General features: G+C 37.1%; 1 protein-coding gene and 1 pseudogene across 5 annotated transcripts in view; one reads left to right on the top strand and one right to left on the bottom strand.

The window, feature by feature from the left end:
* Asxl2 (ASXL transcriptional regulator 2) overlaps positions 1-20,582 on the bottom strand; it is an 81,177-nt gene that overhangs the window by 40,397 nt on the left and 20,198 nt on the right. For 2 of the 5 annotated variants that reach the window (XM_076942209.1, XM_034514273.2), the window contains exons 4-6: positions 18,405-18,515; positions 13,355-13,502; positions 1,621-1,736 (exon numbers count right to left, since the gene is read on the bottom strand). In XM_076942209.1, the coding sequence (XP_076798324.1) occupies positions 1,621-1,736; positions 13,355-13,502; positions 18,405-18,515 (375 nt within the window). Of the gene's footprint in view, positions 1-1,620; positions 1,737-13,354; positions 13,503-17,510; positions 17,576-18,404; positions 18,516-20,582 lie in introns of those variants that run through there. The other 3 variants (XM_076942205.1, XM_076942207.1, XM_076942206.1) reach the window with 2 other exon arrangements.
* LOC117717312 (small ribosomal subunit protein bS21m pseudogene) lies at positions 19,419-19,810 on the top strand (annotated as a pseudogene).

Below are 20,582 nucleotides of genomic sequence, written 5' to 3'. Positions count from 1 at the left end.
CTCTGGAAGGATAGCCAGTACTCGTAACCACTGAGCCAGCTCTCCAGTCCTATTTGTCAGTTTGTATTTATTAATCATTTGCTTACTCTTGGAGAGGGTTGCTAGGCAGTGACTTGCTATATAACCCAGTCTGCCTTGCAATTAGGATCCCCCTTGCCTCAGGCTCCTAAGTACTTGGACTATGTTACTGTGCCAGACAAAGCATTGAGAGGGAGGGGAGGGAGGGAGAAAGAAAGGGAAGGAGAGAGGGAGGGAAGGAGAGAAAGAGGGAAGCAAGGAAGGAAGGAAAAAAATTCAAAGACAGCTCTTTGAAACTTTCAATAAAACAAAAAACCCAACTGGCAATTAGTACAGAAAATAAATAAATGAACACAAAAGACAAATAAGGAAATGCTATGTAATTTTACAGCAGCATTTACAATAGCTAGGTAAAAAGGAACATAATACTTCTTTTTAAACATTTATTTATTGTATATATTATGAAGCTGGTGAGGCATGTGTGTGGAGGTCAAGAAAACTCCAGGGAGCCAGTTTCCCTTCCCACCACATAAGCTCCAGGAGCAAATGCAGGTTTTCAGGTTTGAGGGTAAGTGCCTTTACCTGCTGAGCAATCTTACTGGTCCAGAAATGGACTAGAGTAGTATTCTACAAAGAATATCCAAAACTGGTTCAAAAGTAGAAAAATCAATTTAACAACAAAGAACAATATAATGAAAGGAAAATGATTTTTTTAAAGTATCATTTATTCAACCTTGGAAGTAAAGATAATCTCTACAATAAAATAAACAATGTTAATGTTGTGGTAGAAATTTCTTCATTTCAAAACTGCACAAGAAAATTACAAGATCTAAACTAAAGTAATAGACATGGTACTACTGTATAGGCCAAGTTGGCTTCAAACTCGGCCTCCAAAGTGACAGGATTACAGGTGTGTGCTACAATACATGACTACAAGCTAAAATTTAGGAAGGAAGGAAGGAAGGAAGGAAGGAAGGGAGGGAGGGAGGGAGGGAGGGAGGGAGAAAAGATATTGTTTTACAATGTATGTAAAGAATGAACATACGGGGTCTATTTCATACTTGCAATTAGTGCAGTATTGGAAAATCTAGCAACGTGATTCTATGTATTAGATTAATACTATTAAAAAAATCTAGCTGATTATTACAATAAATTCCAAAGAAAACAAATGTAAGGATTGGGGATATGGCTCAGTGTGAGAAACACTGGGTTTCATCCCCAGCACCCCAAAACAACAACCAGACAAATATAAAAACATCCTGAAAACTCAAAACACCTATTCATGATTCAGCATACACACAAACAACTTAGCAAACTAAGAAAAAAATCTGGGTCTTCAAAATCATGTTAAAAAGAATTACAATGGGTGTTACACACATAAGACACAAATTTTATTAGTGGCAAATTTGTAGACCGCTGACATTTACTCTGTAAAGTCTCAAATCTAAAAGCTTTCAAGAACTTTTACTAACAGAAGAATTGATGCAGTTAGTATATGATTATCCATTATTCAACAGAAGTAAAAGCGTGAAATACCATGAGGCTCTCATAATTATTTTTAATTGGAGAGATTATTCTGATAAACGCAGACTCAATTCTTACCTGCTTTAATGCCTTTTTGCTGTGCTTCTGTGATGGAGAAATGGCTTTACTTGCTGGAATGGTGGGTGATGGGCAGCCTGACTGGGGAGAGGATGGCTGTGACAGTCTAGATGATACTAGAGAAAAATTGACAAGGAAAACTTGTTATCAGAGTTGATATCAAGCACCATTCCTTCCCCAGATCATATGCTGCTACCTGTTAAGAACTGTGACCAAACACTTTAGGGAAGGATCTTCTTTTTGGAGTTGTACTGCGAACAGTGTCCCTTTTCAGTTTATTTCCTCAGAAAGTTCTAGTGTAGGATGATAGGATGGGGAAGGGGCGTGTATTAGTATATATTACTTCTCATTGTTTAATAAATTAGAAGTGATTTAAAAAGCAGGAAATCATGTATAAATCATGTTATCAAGTTAGAACTTAGAATTAAGGTCCTAACGTTCTGTGTAATATCTATATTCCCAAGGTAAAAGAGACTTTTGAAGATTTCTTTGTTGGAAAGAACCATCTTCTACTTCATCCTTATCTGTTCTGTACAGCCTGATTGACTACACAGAAGTCATGGCATTCCTATCTATGTTCTACAAAGTTTAACACTATGTGAATACATTTTAAATTTTATTTTTGGTATTCTGCATATGTCTGTGAACCATTTGCAATGCCTGGTGCCCAAAGAGGCCAGAAGAGGGTGTAACCCTAGAACGAGGCTACAGACACTTGTGAAGTACAATGGGGTTGCTGAGAAATCAAACCTAGGACCTCTGGAAAAGCAGGCCATACTCCATTGAGATATCTCTGCAGCCTAACATTTTTTTAAAAGAGAGAGCATGTGCGTGTGCGTGTGCGTGTACATCTGAGGCCCAAGGCCACAGAAGCTAAAAGGTATCATCATACCCTCTGGTGCTAGAATTACAGGCATTGCAAACTGCCCAAGGTGGGTGCTGGGAACCAAAATCATGTCTTCTACAAGTACAATAAATATGTTTTATGTTAGTTAAGGAAAAAGAAGAAAATTGTTGATTCAGACATCTCATGTAGGAGCAAGGGAGTACAAGTTTAAGAGAAGAGCAACCTAGTGATGACATCTGAAGAATTGCCTAATGTCTTTTTAAATAGTTGATCTGACAGCATTTATAGCAAAAGGTATTGACTAGTTAAAATCACAAAGCTACATGAAGCATGTGCTGTTTGGTATCCATTTGACACAATAATAAAAGGGAATATACATAGTGAAATGTGAGCCTGGAGTACAACATACCACTTAACTCTTAAATGTCCTGATAGTAAGACATTTTAAATTTGGGTCTGTATCCTCATCTTCATAAATTCATGGTTATGTACATGGGGAAGAACTGATATACAATCAGCTTGCTGCTAAAGCAAAGGGAAAGAAACCACATACACACACACACAAAGCTGAGCTAAACACTGAGAGATGGCTGTTAAGAAAGCTTACTGTTCTTAAAGAGAGCTCAGATTTGTTTCCCAACACCCATATAAGGTGGCTCACAATTGTCTATATATAATTCCAGTTCCAAGTCATCTAATATCCTTTTTTTGGCCTCCGTGGTGCACATAAACAAATATAAACATGTACACATACAACATACAATATGATTTAAGAAAAATGAGCTAGATAAATCTAGAGATTGAGCAGCAGAGAAAAAAAAAACGTATCCTCAATGTAGTATTAGATGTTGACAAACTATAAAATAAGAAGTCAAAGTATTTAAGTTATTTACTGCTTAGAGGGTACACTTTATTGCGTTTAACATAGCTGCAAAACTGTGAAACCATCACCACCATCTATTTTCATCATCCCACCCTAACAAGCACAGCTGACAGCTGTCCACTCTACCTTGCCCCTAATCCTAGCTAACTACTTACCTCTTTATTCCAAAGCTCTATCTAATCCCATTGTTTGATATGATAGAATAATAAAGAATGTTTTGTGAGTGAATTTTTTTCAGCTAGTGCAATCTTTTGAAGGTTCATCTATGCTATGACATAGGAAGTTATTTTTGTTGTTGAATAATTATTGTACGTATATGTCACATTTTAATTACCAACTGGAAAATTATCCACATTTTATCAATTAAGAACAAAGTTGTGGGGGCTTGAGAGATGGCTCAATGGTTAAGAATACTGCTTGCTCTTCAAGGACCCATGTTCAACTCACAGTACCTACACAGAAGTTCACAATTGTCTGTAACTCCAGATCCAGGAAACCCAAATCCCTTACATAGACATGCAAGCAAAACACCAATGGAAATAAAATAAATATATCATTAAAAAAAAGAAAAGAACAATATTTTTAAAAACACCCTCCTTGTTTATGTATGTATACCATTCTCCCTGCCTTTTTTTTCCCTTTAGCAGTTTTACCCTGAAATCTAGATCGCACTCTGTAGTCTGTTAATCTCCTAAAAATAGCCCTGGGATTACAGGTGTGTACCAACTTGCTTGGTTTAACTTCTCAAACATTCTTTCCTGCTCTCCTTCCTTCCGTGGGACTCCATATTTTGTTTCTTAGCTTTGTGCATTGTTTTGTCTTACTGGGCTTGTTTGTTTTGACCTTTGCATTTTTGTCTTTTGTGATTGGGGGGAGAGGATTACCATGAAGTTGGGTGGAAAGGACTGTGGGAGGAGCTGGGAGGGGTTAGGAGATAGAATATGATCAAAATATATGGTATGAAAAAAATTTAAAACACACACAAAAAAAACCTTGTTTTAGGAACGTGAATTCGAGGTTTACAAGCCATGGTCTCTCCAGTCTCCAAGTCCTTGAGTTCAATCCAGGAGAGAAACTATAAGGTCTTATAATAATTCCAAGCTTAATTTTTTTTTTTTTTTTTGAGAAACTGCCAAGTTGTTTTATAAAATGGTTACAATTCCAGTAGTAATGCATGAGGGTTCTACTTTCTTTACATAACTATCAGCATGTGTTGTTAATGTGTTTATATCATCAGTGAACCAAATTTTATATTACAGGGAACATTAAGATACAAGTTAAACTACTAATATTCAACTGGACTTTCTAATGACTTACAAAAATCTCATAATAAACATCTTCTCACTTCTAAGAACTACCTGGTTATAAAAAACAAACATTCAGAACAGTCCTAAAAAATCTAAGAATCACCGGGCAGTGGTGGTGCATGCCTTTAATCCCAGCACTTGGGAGGCAGAGGCAGGCGGATTTCTGAGTTCGAGGCCAGCCTGGTCTACAGAGTGAGTTCCAGGACAGCCAGGGATACACAGAGAAGAAAAACCCTGTCTCGAAAAACCAAGATTGAATAGTTTTAAAAAGAAAACTAACAAGTTATCCCCATATACCCAAGGGAAAATAAATGGCACCAATCCCTCCATGAGTAAAATAATAAAAATCTTAACAAAAAAGATTGTCGCAACATAGGAAATGAACTAGGAAAGCATATTAAAAAGACTTCACTGGAATAATACTTTAATAACAGAAAATGAAGCTTATTTCCTGTATTTGTTCCCTTTGGCAACTGGGAGATTAATAATGTACTGGAGTTTTAAGAATAGTTTTAACTTATATGACCTGAAGCTAGAAAGAGAAGCCTCAGCAGTTAAGAACACTTGCTGCTCTTTCGGATGACCTGGGTTTGGTTCCTAGCAACCAGCTTACAACCATTTGCAACCAGTTACAGGGGATGCAATGCCCTCAGCTGACATTGGCAGACACACTCACATATATGTAGGCAAAACACTCATACAACAGATAAATAAAAATCTTAAACTGTATCACCAATTTTGGTTCTAAGTCCCCTTTCACACAATGGCCATCTACTACAATCTGGCCATGTTTTTTGATTATGCCTAAGAGAGTCCCTAAGTGAAACAGGAAAGATCATGCCTGAATGCTCTCTTGTTTTTGGTTACCTTAAAGTCTCAGTCCTACCACCTTTAACACACAAGGTGCCCAAACCTTCTTCACCTCAGCCACTACCAATAAGAATATCTCTTTCAACGAGAGTTAACTCAAAAGTTTCCTAGATGCCTAATCCTGCCTTTTCATTAATTTAGCATATCTAAAAATGCTACAGAGCTGGTGGATATACAGTATTTTCTAACTCTAGACCTTGATTTAAAAAAAAAAAACCCAAAAAACAAAAACCAGTCTGAATGTGTTAACAGTAATGTGCCCTTGAAAACAAGACCTTACAGTGAAAGGAGCATTTCATGTAACTCATTTTTCTTTTTAACCAAATCATCTCACAACTCTCCCTTATGACAAGGTGAAAACTATACTCATGCAGTGTCTAATCCCAGCACTCGGGGGTGCATAGACAAGAAGGGTTCACAGCCAGCCTGGTCTACATAATGAGTTTCAGAATAGCCAGGGCTACATAAAAAGCCTGGCTCCAAGGAGAGAAAACAAAACAACCAAAATTATTGTGCAGCTGTCTTATATTACAGTACTTAGAACTATTTTGGAGAAAAGACAGACACGTCCCTTAGTTATGACCACAAAACAGTAAGAGAGAGAACTGATTTTACTAATAATTTTTCTGACATTATTCCACCTTACCTTGACTTGAAATTCCATAAAGCTCTTCTTTGAACATGTTTCCTGTTTGAAAGCTAAGAACTAAAACTACAAACTAGTAATTTTCTCCAATTTACACAGAAATCAATAAGCTAGATTTAATATTGGACTGAGTTCCTAAGTTTTAGTCCGTTCCTATTTGGCTGAAAGTTTATACATGTATCAAGAGTTTCTATCAATTTTCAACTAAAAGTATCAGTTCTGCTGTCAAAGCTCTTTATTTTTGCACATTAAAAAGGAAGTGGGTTTTGATAATATCTCAATGTTCTTCCTGTCTTATAATACATTTGAAATAGTGATGTCAGTTCAAGAGTAAAAGCCCTAAATAAGAAAACTGAACAGCCACAATTAGTGTGCTTTACTGATAAGTAGAACTGTCTTTTTAGTACTTTTGTTTGTTACAATCTTTTCAGACCGTGTCTCAGTATATAGCCCTAGCAAGCCCGGAAGTCACTTTGTAGATCTGACTGACTTTGAACTTGCTGCAATCCTTGCTGCTTCTGCTTGCCAAATGCCAGAATTTCAGGTGTGTGCCAACCTGAGTGGCACTTAAAACCACCTTTATTTATATGTGTGTAGGATCATGTCCGTGGAAGTCAGGAAAGATGTCAAAAGTCAGTACACTCTTTCCAACAAGTAGGTTCCAAGTTTCAAACTCCAGTCATGAGGTTTAGCCACAAGTGTACCTGCCAAGCCATTTGCAGTCCGGTCCTTTTGTTTTTATTTTTTCTTCTTTAAGACAAGGTCCTAGCCGGGCAGTGGTGGCGCACGCCTTAATCCCAGCACTTGGGAGGCAGAGGCAGGCGGATTTCTGAGTTCAAGGCCAGCCTGGTCTACAGAGTGAGTTCCAGGACAGCCAGGGATACACAGAGAAGAGAAACCCTGTCTCGAAAAACCAAAAAGAAAAGACAAGGTCCTATGTAGTATCCCAGGATGAATCCCAACTTGTCCTGCCTCAGCCAAACTTATACCTGCCTTATTGAATGATGCAGCTATTCCTATCTGGCTACGGGTCTGCCGCATTAATTTCATGGGAGTACAAAAATTCATAAATATGCAAAGCATACCTGATATTTTATAGGCTTCTATACTGTGAACTAAGGGAGACTACGTTACTCTTCGTTACTGGTAGCTCAGCATTTCTCCATCTATCCATTTCTTGAGAATAGAGTTGCTCAAATAAACATGAATTGCATGTATACTTTTCACTTCACTCTCCAAACTACTCTCCTCCCAGCTTTATAGATCATCTACAATTAGATAATAACTTCAGAGAATACCGTCCCATAGTATAAGTCATGAAGAAATAGCTAATGAACAAAGGCCAATCAAAAACAATGGTGAATTTGTTATTACCTAATTTTTAATGTCCTCTACTATTATGTAAAATGTAGAATAAGGTTCAAATTTCCCAATGGACCTACTAACAAGGAATTTTAAGATATTTCTGCATTATAATGCATTCTGAGTAACAGACATTATTTTTGAGCATAAAAGCACCAGCAAGGAATACTACTCACAAGGCTGCTGCAGCCTGTGTAGCTTTTTAAAAAATAAGACACACAAACAAAACCATACCTTTATTTTACATGAATGGGTACATGTACATTGTGTGGTCCCTAGTGCTCACAGAGGTCAAAAGGGGGCATGAGATTCACTACTGAACTTACAGATAATTGTAAGCTGCCATGTGGGTGCTGGGAAATGAACTTGGATACTTTCTAAAAGTAACAAGTGCTCCTAAATACTAAGCCATCTCCCTAGCCTCTCCTTGGGTGACTCTTAAAAGGTAGAAATGAGCCAGGAATATATCTCTATATATGAAGTTCCAAGCAAACTAGGGCTACACATTGAGCCCTTATCTCAAAAAACAAAAACACAAACAAACAAACAAACAGAAAAACAAGAACAAAGCCAGATGTGAGAACATGCTTATTAGTCTAGCATTTGGGAGGTAGAGGCAAGAAAGCTAAGCATTCATACTCAGCTTCACTGAAACAGTCATTCCAGACTAGCCTGGGCTATATGAAACCCTGTGAGTACTTCACCCCAAACAAAATGCTCTAATATATTCCAAGACAGTGACTTTTGTTCAGTTTAGTCTGGCCATGTTTAATGTTGACCTCTTTGTTTATTATGCCACAAAGAAAACATGACTCTTGCTAGTTATTTCTCTTGCCTACAATTTTCAAACTTACAAAAAAAAAAAAAAAAGTCTAAGCTTGAGAGAAATGGGAAAAAGACAAAGCCCCTTTCACTTTTTAAAAAGATTTATTCATTTTATGTATGTGAGCACACTGTCACTGCCTTCAGACACACCAGAAGAGAGCATTAAATCCCATTACAGATGGTTGTGAGCCTCTATGTGGTTGGGGGGAATTGAACTCATGACCTTTGGAAGAACACTCAGTATTCTTAACCACTAAGCCAGCTCTCTAGCCCTCAAGCCTTTTCCACTTTTATTCTGCTCAAATCAGGTGATTAAAAAACTCTGGGTGGAACAAAAGACCCTGGGCGGAAGCTGCCATTCATCACTATTGGGGATTATTCTCATAAAATAGAGAGCCCTACTTCATTTTGTTTTTATTTCATTTGTGTCTGACAACTAAAGTTTGGGTGTGTCACCAATGAGTCTACAAATGTAAAACTAAGATTATAGGATTAGTTTTCTTGAACTATATATATGTGTATAGTAGCTATAGCAGAGAATATGAGTTAGATTAATTTGATGCTTCCCAAGCATAGCACAATCATTACCATGGGGATGAAAAAAAAAAAAATTAGACCTATTTTATAATATGGCACATCAACAATTCTCAATGCAGTTAAAATTAATGAGGAAGAATTATCTTAAGGTCTAAGGCAGTTTACTTAATTATTTAAATTTAGGAGATATTCAAACTTGAGAAAATTCTGAATGCCTACTTTACATCAATACCTCCATGAAGTACTCAGTAGTTAGTCCAAAATTTCTACTGCCACATATAGCTTATTAAATATGAGCATTAAAAATTTTTTCCCTGCCAGGCAGTGGTGGTACACACCTTTGATCCCAACACTTGGGAGCCAGAGGCAGGAGGATTTCTGAGTTCCAGGCCATCCTGGTCTACAGAGTAAGTTCCAGGACAGCCAGGGCTACACAGAGAAACCCTGTCTCAAAAAAACAAAACAAAAAAGCAAACAAAAAATATGTTTTTCCTCCTCTTCAAACAGAAGCTAATAAAAAGCTACAGAATAGTTGGTATGAATAAATGACAAAATGTTGTCTTCAACAGGAAAATACCTTCCAGGGGAAAGGGCTCCAGTGTAGCCATTATTCCTTAAGTATCTTGGGTTAGGTATCAAATGGTATGAAAGGAAAAATAGGCAGAGTGCATCTGGTGTTTGCTAGTAGTAATGAAGGAAGGAAGAGAGCTAAGAACAGTAAGGGCTCCAAGTTTACAAGACAGAAGTAGAGAAGAGTTGCAAATTAGTTTTGGTAAGCAACTTCCACAAGGGACATAAGCTGGGAATAAAAATAAATCAAGATAAACTTTATAATGTTGTCCAACACATTTCACAAAGCTAAATAAAACTTGTGCTTTTTTTTTTTTTTTTTGGAGGTAAGATCTCATTATGTAGCCCTGGCTGGCCTTGAATTCCTATTTGTCTGCACCTGCCTCCCAAGTGCTGGGACTAAAGATGTATACCATGCCCAGCTACCTGGATTTCCACAATAAAAGAAACAGATTTAGCATAACAATGAACACAAATTGGGATGGTGAGATGGCTCAGCAAGTATAAAAGTGATTGCTACATAAGCATGACAATCTGAATTCAATCCTCAAAACCCACAGGAAGGTGGAAGGACTGTACAAAGCTGTCCTAAGATCTGCACATGTACATCATGACATAGTCTCCATGCCCTCTACCCCCTCCCCCCACACACACACTCTCTCTCTCTCTCTCTCTCTAAATTTTTTAAAAATTACTTAAACACAAAACTCAAGATTACAAAACTTCTAGAAGGTATAGAAGAAAATACAGGTGAGCCTGGATTGTCATGACTTTTTAGATGCAATACCAAAGTCTCAAGTTCACTAAACAAATGACTGATAAACTAAACTAAATTCAAATTAATAACTTCTGCTTTATAAAAAGAAACTGCAGTATCAGAACTGGAGAGACTGTTCAACAGGGTACAAGTGCTTGCCCAAAACCCTAACTCTATGAGCTGAGGTCTCTGAAATGCATAAAAGGCCAGATTGGGAAGCACTTATCTGCAATCCCAGTGTTCCTAAAGCAAAATGAGAGGAGCCGCCCAGAAGCTTAAGGGTTTAAGCTTAAGCAGAAATAAGAGAAACTCCCTCAAAACAAAGGTCCAAGTGGTGAGAACTGACACCCCCCTCCCCAAGGCTGTCTTCTGACCTCCACACTGTGGCATGTGTAAGCCTGTACTGATTAGTCATATATACAAACACACATACATATTTGGAATGGGGAAATCTGCCAAGAGAATTAAAAATAAACAGAACAAAGCAAACAAACAATCCACCACCCAAAAACACCCCTCGAAAAACACAACTATGATTTTGGAGAAAATACATAGAAAAAACTTACCGAATAAAAGACTATAATCCAGGGCTAGAGAGCTGGCTCAGCCGTAAAGAGAACTGGCTACTCTTGCAGAGGACCCAGAGTCAGTTCCCAGCACCCACATGGTGGCTCATAACCATCCATAACTCCAGTCCCAGGGGATCCAATGCCCTCTTCTGGCATCTGTGGGCACCAGGTACGTACATGATACAGACATACACACAGACAAAACTTACATACACATAAAATAAAAATAAATCTTTTTTTTTTTTTTGGTTTTTCGAGACAGGGTTTCTCTGTATAGCCTTGGCTGTCCTGGAACTTACTCGGTAGACCAGGCTGGCCTGGAACTCAGAAATCCACCTGCCTCTGCCTCCCAAGTTCTGGGATTAAAAGCGTGCGACACCACTGCCCAGCAAAAAATAAATCTTAAAAAAAAAAAAAAAAAAAAAACATACTCCTCAAAAATGAACAAAGAATGCACCAAGGCAAATAATAAAATATTAACATCCCAACTTTAACAAAAATGAACCAGAGGATCTGGGCATATTTCTGACCAAAGAATATATTCAAATAAAAAATATCTATGCAAAAAGACTTCTATATCACATGCAATCATGGAAATATAAATTACAATAGTAACATACTGATATGCATCTATTAGAATGGCTAAAATCCAGAAGGCTGATAGATAACACAAACTGCTGGTAAGGATATAAAGCCAGAGCAACTGCCATTCAATGTTGGTGGAAACTCAACACAGCAGCCACTGCAGCACTGTGGTAGCTTCTTATAAAACTTAACATAGTCTCACAATGTAGCAGTCATGAATTCACACAGAGACAACATATGCCCACAGAAAAACTTGCGAAGTTCATAGTAGTTTTCACTCTTCACTGCCAAAGCAATTATATCTTTTAGGTGGTGAATGGCTATTTGCAAATTATGCCATACAATTTACCTCTACAAGGAAATGTACCCATAAGCCATGAAAATACATGGAGTAATCACCAACACACACTACTAAGTAAATATGCCAGTCTGGAGCCAGTAAGGTGGTCTAGTGGGTAAAGACAACTTTGACCACACGAGTCTGAAGCCCAAGACCCACATGAGTATAGGAGACAATTAATTCCTGTAGGTTGTCCTCTGACATCTAAATAAATGCCATGGCACTAGTGCACATGTGAATGTAGATTGTACATGCATATGCATGTGAGTGCACATACACACAAAAAAAATTAATGTAATTTTAAGAATAATGTCCATTAGAAAAGATTCCAACTTCATGACAGTCTTGGAAAAGCAAAACTATGAAGACAGTAGAAAAGATCACAAGTTAGCCAGGAGTATGTAGACCAGAGAGGATACTTAGGGCAGTGAAATATTCTCTGTATGACATACATGTGTATATATGTCTTTATAATGCTTCATACAGTAATATGCAACCGTCCAAGTCTTAGAAAGTACACTATCACGAGTGAATTACAATGTAAACAACAAAATCTGTGTGATGAATGCCATCCTAGGCTATCCGATTATAAACCAGTGCTACATGTTAAAACCCGTCCAAAAAAGCCAAGAACAAAAGATGTAAACAAAAAAACCACAATGTGAACAAGTCTGGACATATGTCAGAGTAGAAAGCAAATGGAAACACTATACTTTCCACTCAACTGGAACCTAATATTCTCCAAAATGACATGGGGGGGGGGGGCACGTTTTGAGTGTCTGTGCATTATGTACTCACATGTGCATGTACACAAATAGACCAGAGTTCACATCAACAATCTTCCTTAATCATTTTCCATGGTTTCAAACCCATCCTTTACGTATGTATGTATAGTGTATGTCACATGTATAGAGGCTGATCTCTCACTGAACCAAGCGAGCACTTGTCAAACTTGAGCTAACTCTAGCTAACTAGTAATCCTGACTTTGCTTAAGTGCTAGCTGAGACTACAGACAGCTGTCATGTCTGTCCAACTTTTACATTCTGGGGATCTGAACTATGATCCTTATACTTTATACAGTATAAATATATATTTATAAATATAAATATAATTTATAAATATATCTATAAATTTATAAATATAAATATATATTTATGATGTATACTTTATACATCATAACCCACCCCAACATGCCCCTTTCGACTTCATGTTTTGATAATTCACTAAGTCCTCTCTCTCACACATACATAGTATCTCTCTCTCTTCCTTCCCTCACCCCCAGCCCCCAAATTGATCCTGAAGCATAGCCCTGGACCAGCAAGCCCCGGGAAATGCATGGTCCCTTATCCCCTTCACTACTGCACCATCTGAATGGGTGCTGGGGATCCAGACTCAAATCTTTAGGCTTACACAGTATATTAGCCACAGAGCAATCTCCCAGTCCCTAAAAGAAAAATTACTTTTAAAAACTCGTCAGTCACAGTTCATGAGGCTAGTGGCTGCTGCCCTGAAAGGTTAAAATACAAACACTTGGACCCCTGCAGAAGACTACTGCAGAGCACTAAACTACCAGGGAAAGAGAAGCTGATAGTCCGAGAAGAGTGGTAAGGCACTGCGGCAGCAGTCGGAGATTACCTTTCCTTTTCCACCTGCTCTTTCTCCCTTCTTTGTTGCTGCCACCATCACTGCTGCTGCTGTTCTCAGAGCTCTGAGAATCTGACTGACCATCACTGCTTTCTTCTGAACCTTCTGACAGTTCTTTCACTCCATCTGGCACATCTTTCTGAAAATGTAGGCATCCTGTTAGGACTGAGACCATTGTAGCAAATTGAAACTAAATTTCTAATATGTAATGCAATAAATAATTAGCGTATTAATTTTAGTATTATAATATAGTAAATCCACAAATATTTGCCGAAATCCTGATGCTTCACTTTCTGGGGGTCAAATAAGTTAATTTTCGATCTATATCCAAAGATAAAAATTACATACAACATTTATATGCAGGGACAACATGTGTTTAAATTACACCAAAACTGTATATATAAATCCAGGTAAAAGATGAAACGCTGAGGTTTAAAAAGCTAATAATATTTTTCTTAGACACAATTGTGTATGTATAGGATAGCACCCTATGTATTCTGAATTCAATTAAAGAATTAAAATCAGAAAAATAAGATTATTATTTTATGTTCATCTAACTAGGTCTTCAATATTGGTTAATAAGTAGCAGCAAGAAGAGGAGTATTATTTGTTTTGTTGTTGTTTTTAAGAATCATGTTAATCACTTTAGTGTCAGCTCTGAATAATGAGAATGTTAACCAGAAAGAATAATAACTATGTCTACTGAGTCTGAGAAAAAAACATTAACCAGGTAGCTGCATATGAAAGTATAGAGAAGTAAGGCTTTCTGGCTTTATCTCCTCCCAGCTACACAGCCTTAGTCTAAGTTAATTTCTCATGCTTTCATGTTAGTTTCTAAGGTGAGGTAACAGTACCTACCTTAAAAGGTCACACAGAAATTAAATGAGCTAATTATGTTTAGAATAATGCCTTTTTGAGAGCTCAATACTGTGTTAACATAGTATAAAAATATATACAAACAAATGAATTAGTGAATGTTATTTCTCATAAGATTTTCTTTCCATCAGTACTCTATGGTTCCACATAATTATTTTTACACTCACATTTTAAAAATAAACTGACAGGCATAAAAAATTAATCCTACATCTAACTGGCACCACATGACATATACCCAAGACCATTAAGTCCAATTGAGTAAGAATAGTTATTTTCCAATTAAATTTCTCTCTAATCCATCTCTTATGTTATACACTTTCTTAAAATACAGACCCCATATTTTTATATTCCTTCCTTCAAAATGCAGGACAGCTTTTATAGAGTTAGTTGCCAGCCAGACATCTTGACCTGTAGGTTCAACAAGTATCTGAAATACAAATATAATTATCTTCTTTTTGTAAAAAACTTGTGATCCCTCTGGGATCAATGGCTCATGCCCCAAATCTTAGGATCTTTTCTCACCCATTATTTTACACATCCCAAATGCAATGTGTTCTATTTCTTCAATGTCTCTTGGGTCTACCTCTTTTACTATTCTGAGTTCCTCATTCAAACTATAATTACCTTTTCATGAAAATCTTCTTAAAACACAGGTTTGATCCAATGGTTCTCCCTGATGACCTCTGACATCTGCTTACTTAAGGCCCACCCAAACTCACAAAGCTCAGTCAGGGTCAAACTTAATTGTTAGCTAATGTTTATCAATTATCTTAATCCAGTGATTATCACTTAATCTATTTTTTTTCTACCTAAAAATCTATCAAGAATTTTATCTGTCTCTTTGAGCTACTCATAGGAAACAGAAAGCAATAGGAAAACCTATTATTCCCTGAAAACTCATATTAAGTATATGTTCAAGTCCAGCTCAAATCTTACCAGTAAATAACAGAAACTTTCTAGACTCCCTAATTTATTCAAAACGAATCTTTATTTTGCTTCATTATAATGGTAGAGTTTCACAGTATATTTTATAAACATGAAATATTTTAATAATGAAAATATGAGCATTAACAAGTTCAACAATTATAGTTTATTCAACATTTATTTCTGGTATAGACTTGACAATGTAATACAAGACATACATTATTTGAACTCTTAAGTTCTTTCTTTAAAAATGATATTTATTTTTGTATTTTGCATGTATGTATATGTAGACATGTATGTACAGTGTCTGTGTAGGCCAGAAGAGGCCATCATGCTAGAAGCTGAGCCCCATTCCTCTACAATATTGACAAGTGCTCTTAACTTCTGAGCTATCTCTCCAGCCTTAAACTCTGAACTCTTGATACAGAGCATGACTTCTGGACTTTCCTAATCAAGAGTGAGATTAGGCCAATCAGTGGTGGCTCACACCTTTAATCCCAGCACTCGGGAGGCAGAGGCAGGCGGATTTCTGAGTTAGAGGCCAGCCTGGTCTACAGAGTAAGTTCCAGGACAGCCAGTGCTACACAGAGAAACCCTGTCTCGACCCCCCTCCTCTCCCTCCCAAAAAAAGAGTGGGATTAGGAAATTCTATTGTTCTGCTGTTTGGTCTTTGACTCTAGCTCCTAAAACAGGCACCTAAACGATTTAGCACCTCCTAAATGATAGTGATAATACCTGTGTTGATAAGATGACTGACTCTTTGTGTGTCAGCCCAATGGCCTGCCTCAGAGTAGGGCTGACTACTAAGAGACAATTATGTGATTAGAAAATTGCAACTTTTAGCCAAGATCTCAAGGATGAAGACTGAGTTGATAGCAATGACAGTATGCTGCTCCAATCACAAATCGTCCATTCAAGGCTAGCCTAGGGCTTTGGATGAGCTTGCACATGGCTAAAATCACATTTGTGCTTGGAGCTGATATGCCAAGACTCAATGACCACCTCACTTTATGCATGTCTTTTATTTGAATTACAATAAATGGAAAACTTAAAAAGGTTTTTTCTCTGACATCTTTTTGTAAGCAGTCCTAGAAAGTTAATGAAACCCAAGAAAAAGGACATGAAACAATAATTATAGTTGGTCTATTGAGGTCAGGTCACAACCAAAGACTTGTAACTGGCACCTGAAATGAAGGGTAACCCATGGTATTGAGCCCTTAGCCTGACACAGTAGAGACAGACAGTGCAAAACCTGAGTTAAATTTAAGGGCGCCTAGCTGATTTCAGTGGGAAAATTGCTTGATGTATGGGAGAAACCCCCAAAACACCTGTTACCAGAGAAATTACCTAAGTGGTATTAAAAGAAAATATATTTTGAGTTTTTTTTCCCCACCATCTCTACAACACAGAAAGCATTTTAATGAATACAAAGAATATCATGAAGATCTAGAATAGCTAAAATAATCAAGAGAAAATGAAAGCTTCATTTAGAATTAAAGTCCTATTATAAAGAAATGTTAAACACTGCATACAGAGTCAGAGGACATTAAGATTAAAAAGCAGGAAAGGACTTTGTATATTGCACAACTGGTCCTAGGACTGGACATGATCCTTTTGCTTTGGCCTCCTGAGTATTATGATTGATAACCATACACCACCATATTCAGCTCCTAGATGTGGGATATTATTTGTCTTTTGTTTTATATTGTTTAAGACAGGATCTCACTGTGCATCACAAGCTGCCTGGCTAGGACTCAAGAGATACCTAGACCTGCAGCCTGAGTGCTAGGATTAAAGGCATGCATGGGCACACCTAGGAGATGTCCATTTATTTAGATTTACATTATTTAGTATGTAAGTATGGACACCAATGTGACATAACACACATATGAAAGTTAAAAGAACAACTTGTGGGAGTTGGTTCTCTCCTTCATTTATATGTGCCCAGGGGACAAAACAGGTTGTCAGTATCTTTCCTTACATGCTGATCCATCTCAGCACCCCAGATTAGATGCTTTTAATGTTAGTAGACTCCACACTGCTACTGAGCAATGTGGTCTATAGCTAGGAGATAAGCAGTAATGGGAGAGAGGTGTCTTTAGGTATAACTTTCTGTCAAACATTCATTCTGGCTTGCTAAAAAACTTCCTTTGTTATTATTTTAATTATCAGGCTGACACAAGCTTAATCTCATCCTTACATCAAGAGTAAAAATGATTCTATACATTTGACAATAGCCATAACTCATGTATGGTGTCACATGGGCTGGGCCAAACAAAATAAGTTCAATCTAAATGAGGGAGAGCCTCTTGCTTTAGTTACTGAACTCTTGTCTCTCTAGACTTACAGTTTGCAGAATGGAGACTCGGAATGAATTCATATACGATGAGGAGAAGCTGACTGAGAATAAAGCTAAAAGAAAGAACAGAGACCAAGACTAGATGACATCTTTTTGATCCAGCCTCGATTTCCCATGAATGTTTAGCTGTATGAGTTAAATTCTCTAGCCTTCTTACTAAGCTCATATAGGCTGGTTTTCCTACTTGTAAGTAAAAGGATATTGATAAGGCCACCATCTCAATGTACGAATTACATATTAGCCAACTTGTTATAGAAGAAAATGTGGGCATTAAGTTTGACCAGAGTTCCTATTCTTGTTCTGACACAATACAACCAACACTGGTAAAGAAAACACATCATTTGAACTTTAGTTTTCTCCCTTATAAAAACAGGAGTAGTAACCATAACTAAGTTTTAGTGGGGAAGATCATGAGTAAAACAGAGCATCTAAAGCAATACCCAATTTGTAATGTAAATATTTTTAACCTCTTTAAAATAAAGTAGGGACTAGAGAGAGGGCTCAGCAGTTAGGATCGTGGACTGCTGCTCCTCCAGAGGACCCATGCAGAAGCTATCCAACACCTTCTTCTGGCATCCATGAGTACTACAAGTATGTAGTACACAGATACACATGCAAGCAAGACACTCATACACATAAGATAAACTAAAGCTCAAAAAAATGTCTTTTTAAATAAGAATATATAAAGAGGGTACCTTTTTAGTATTCATGAGGCTCTGAGTTCAACTCCCAGAAAATCTTCATCCTCCCCAAAATGTATTTACTTACTTTAGGGTTGAAATTTTATTTCTTCCTGGAAGTTCCTCAAGAAGAGAATTCTATCTCTATGACTCAGTAATTATATGTTGTCACTTACTATTGCGTGTCTCCCCAACAACTTACCTTCAAAGTATACACTCCCATTCTACCTGGGACTTTATAGAAGATGCCCTCTTCTCCTCGGGAGTTTGTGTGCAGCATTGCATTTAAACATGCAAGGGGGGAAGTCCCACTAAAAGCAAAGAAGGTAAAGAAAATAGCCATTAGTTTATCTCTAAATATTTTTTGTAATTCTGACTTAATTTTTAATTGATCAATATTCCTTTATGTATTTTTTTTTTTTACTAACTACAAACCATATCAATACAGAAAGAGATTGCCACGAAGAAAATGAATGGACAATTCATCTTTAGATATATAAAGGGGGAAATTTTTAATTTAACACTTAAATAGAAGCAAAACAAAAATTCATACAGTAATATGAAACTTATTTTTGCAAACCTACTTGATTTACACATGAAACTTTACAAGTATACATGAAAGTAGAAAGCAAGCACACATGCATGAGAACATGCTTACACACACACAGATTGAAATAAATATTTATTCTCTTGTACACTGCTGCACTAAACTAAATCTGATTAGTAAAACTAAACTGCCATGGTTTCTTGTACTTGAACCTATCGGAAGATCACTTTAAACACTTTAAAGGGATTTAATAGACTTCTTATATTGCATGTAATAGTTTTTTTTCCCCCATTTTAAAATTGGTTAAGTAAATAATACCTAAATGAAAAAAAAATTTTTCTGAATTTGGGATGGTGGCACACAACTGTAATTCCAGAATGTAGGAGACTAAGACAAAAAGATCACAAGTTCAATGCCACCCTCTATTATAAGCCAAACTCCTAAGAGGAAAAAAACTTTCATTTTTCAACTGTCATCAGATCTTATTCCATTTCTTTTTAAAAGGCCAATAAAATTCACTAAAATGCATCCTTATCTTGGTTTGTTATTATTGCATTAAGGAAATGGGACTAATGTTTTACCACAACTCTAATGTTGGCTTCTTTTGTTAAGTACTTATATATTAAGAAACAGGGAGAGTAACCTAGAGTCCAAGTGCTGACAGGTCCCAGTCTATAGGTCCTGAAGAATGAAGATTTAAATACAAGGCCATGGCTAAACATCTAAAGTTCAATGCCAGGACTGTGATGGTTCAGGAGGGAGATATGGAAGATGCATACAGGACTCTATTATCAGAATCCTTAACACCTATGAGCTACTGAAATCATAAAGTGACGAAGCCTTGCTGCCACAGCCAGTGGAGCTAGGAAATATGGCAGAAGTTCTACAACATGGAAATGGCTGGAAAGATTAGCTTCTTGATCCAAAAGAACCATGTAGATCCATGGCTGGGCTGCTTAGGCTTTGAGATAGAAGCTCACATTAGTTCTATGTCCAACTCTTCTCTTTATCCAACTACAATTTCTGTTACTTTTCTCTACAATAAACTCAAACACATGTGAACAAGGAAGAAAAAAAAAAAAAAAAGGAAAGAAACAGAAAGTCTGGGTGTGGTAGCGCACACTTTTAATACTAGTACTTGGAAGACCAAGTACTCATTAATTTCAAGACCAGCCTCATTAATAGAACAAGTTTCAGGGTAGCTAGGGATACACAGAAGCACCCTGTCTTGAAAAAACAAAAAGAGAGAGAAGGTGGGAGAGGGAGGAGGGAGACAAAAGGAGAGAGAAAGAAACTACATGAAACAGGAAAGAGCTAGGCAGTTTTAAGCATAAAGCCACATGCATTAAAGAGTAGCCCTGGGCATGGTGACTCACAAACAAAAATTAAGCCTTCCTAATGTTGCCACCCTTTAATACCCTCATGTTGCTGTGGCAAAACCCAACCAAAAAAATTATTTCATTGTTACTTCATAACTGTAATTTTACTACTGTTATTCCCCAGAGAATAAGTGACCATCAGAACATTAATGCAGAAAAGATAATGGTGGCCTGATTCATAATAGGCATGGGGGCTGGAGAGATGGCTCAGCAGTTAAGAGCACTGACTGCTCCTCCAGAGGTCCTGAGTTCAATTCCCAGCAACCACATGATGGCTCACAACCATCTATAATGTGAGCAGATGCCCTCTTCTGTCATACAGGTGTACATGCAGATAGAGAACTCATATATATTAATTAATTAATTAGCATATAGAGTCAGGGGACGGTCTGAAGTCAGATCAGAGACCCCTTAAGTAATTTTTGCTGTTCTTGTTTGGTTTGTTTCTTTTGGT

This window comes from Arvicanthis niloticus, chromosome 11 (genome assembly GCF_011762505.2).
Source record: "Arvicanthis niloticus isolate mArvNil1 chromosome 11, mArvNil1.pat.X, whole genome shotgun sequence".
NCBI classification, from domain to species: Eukaryota; Metazoa; Chordata; class Mammalia; order Rodentia; family Muridae; genus Arvicanthis; species Arvicanthis niloticus.
This window is presented reverse-complemented; position numbering and strand designations above follow the sequence as displayed.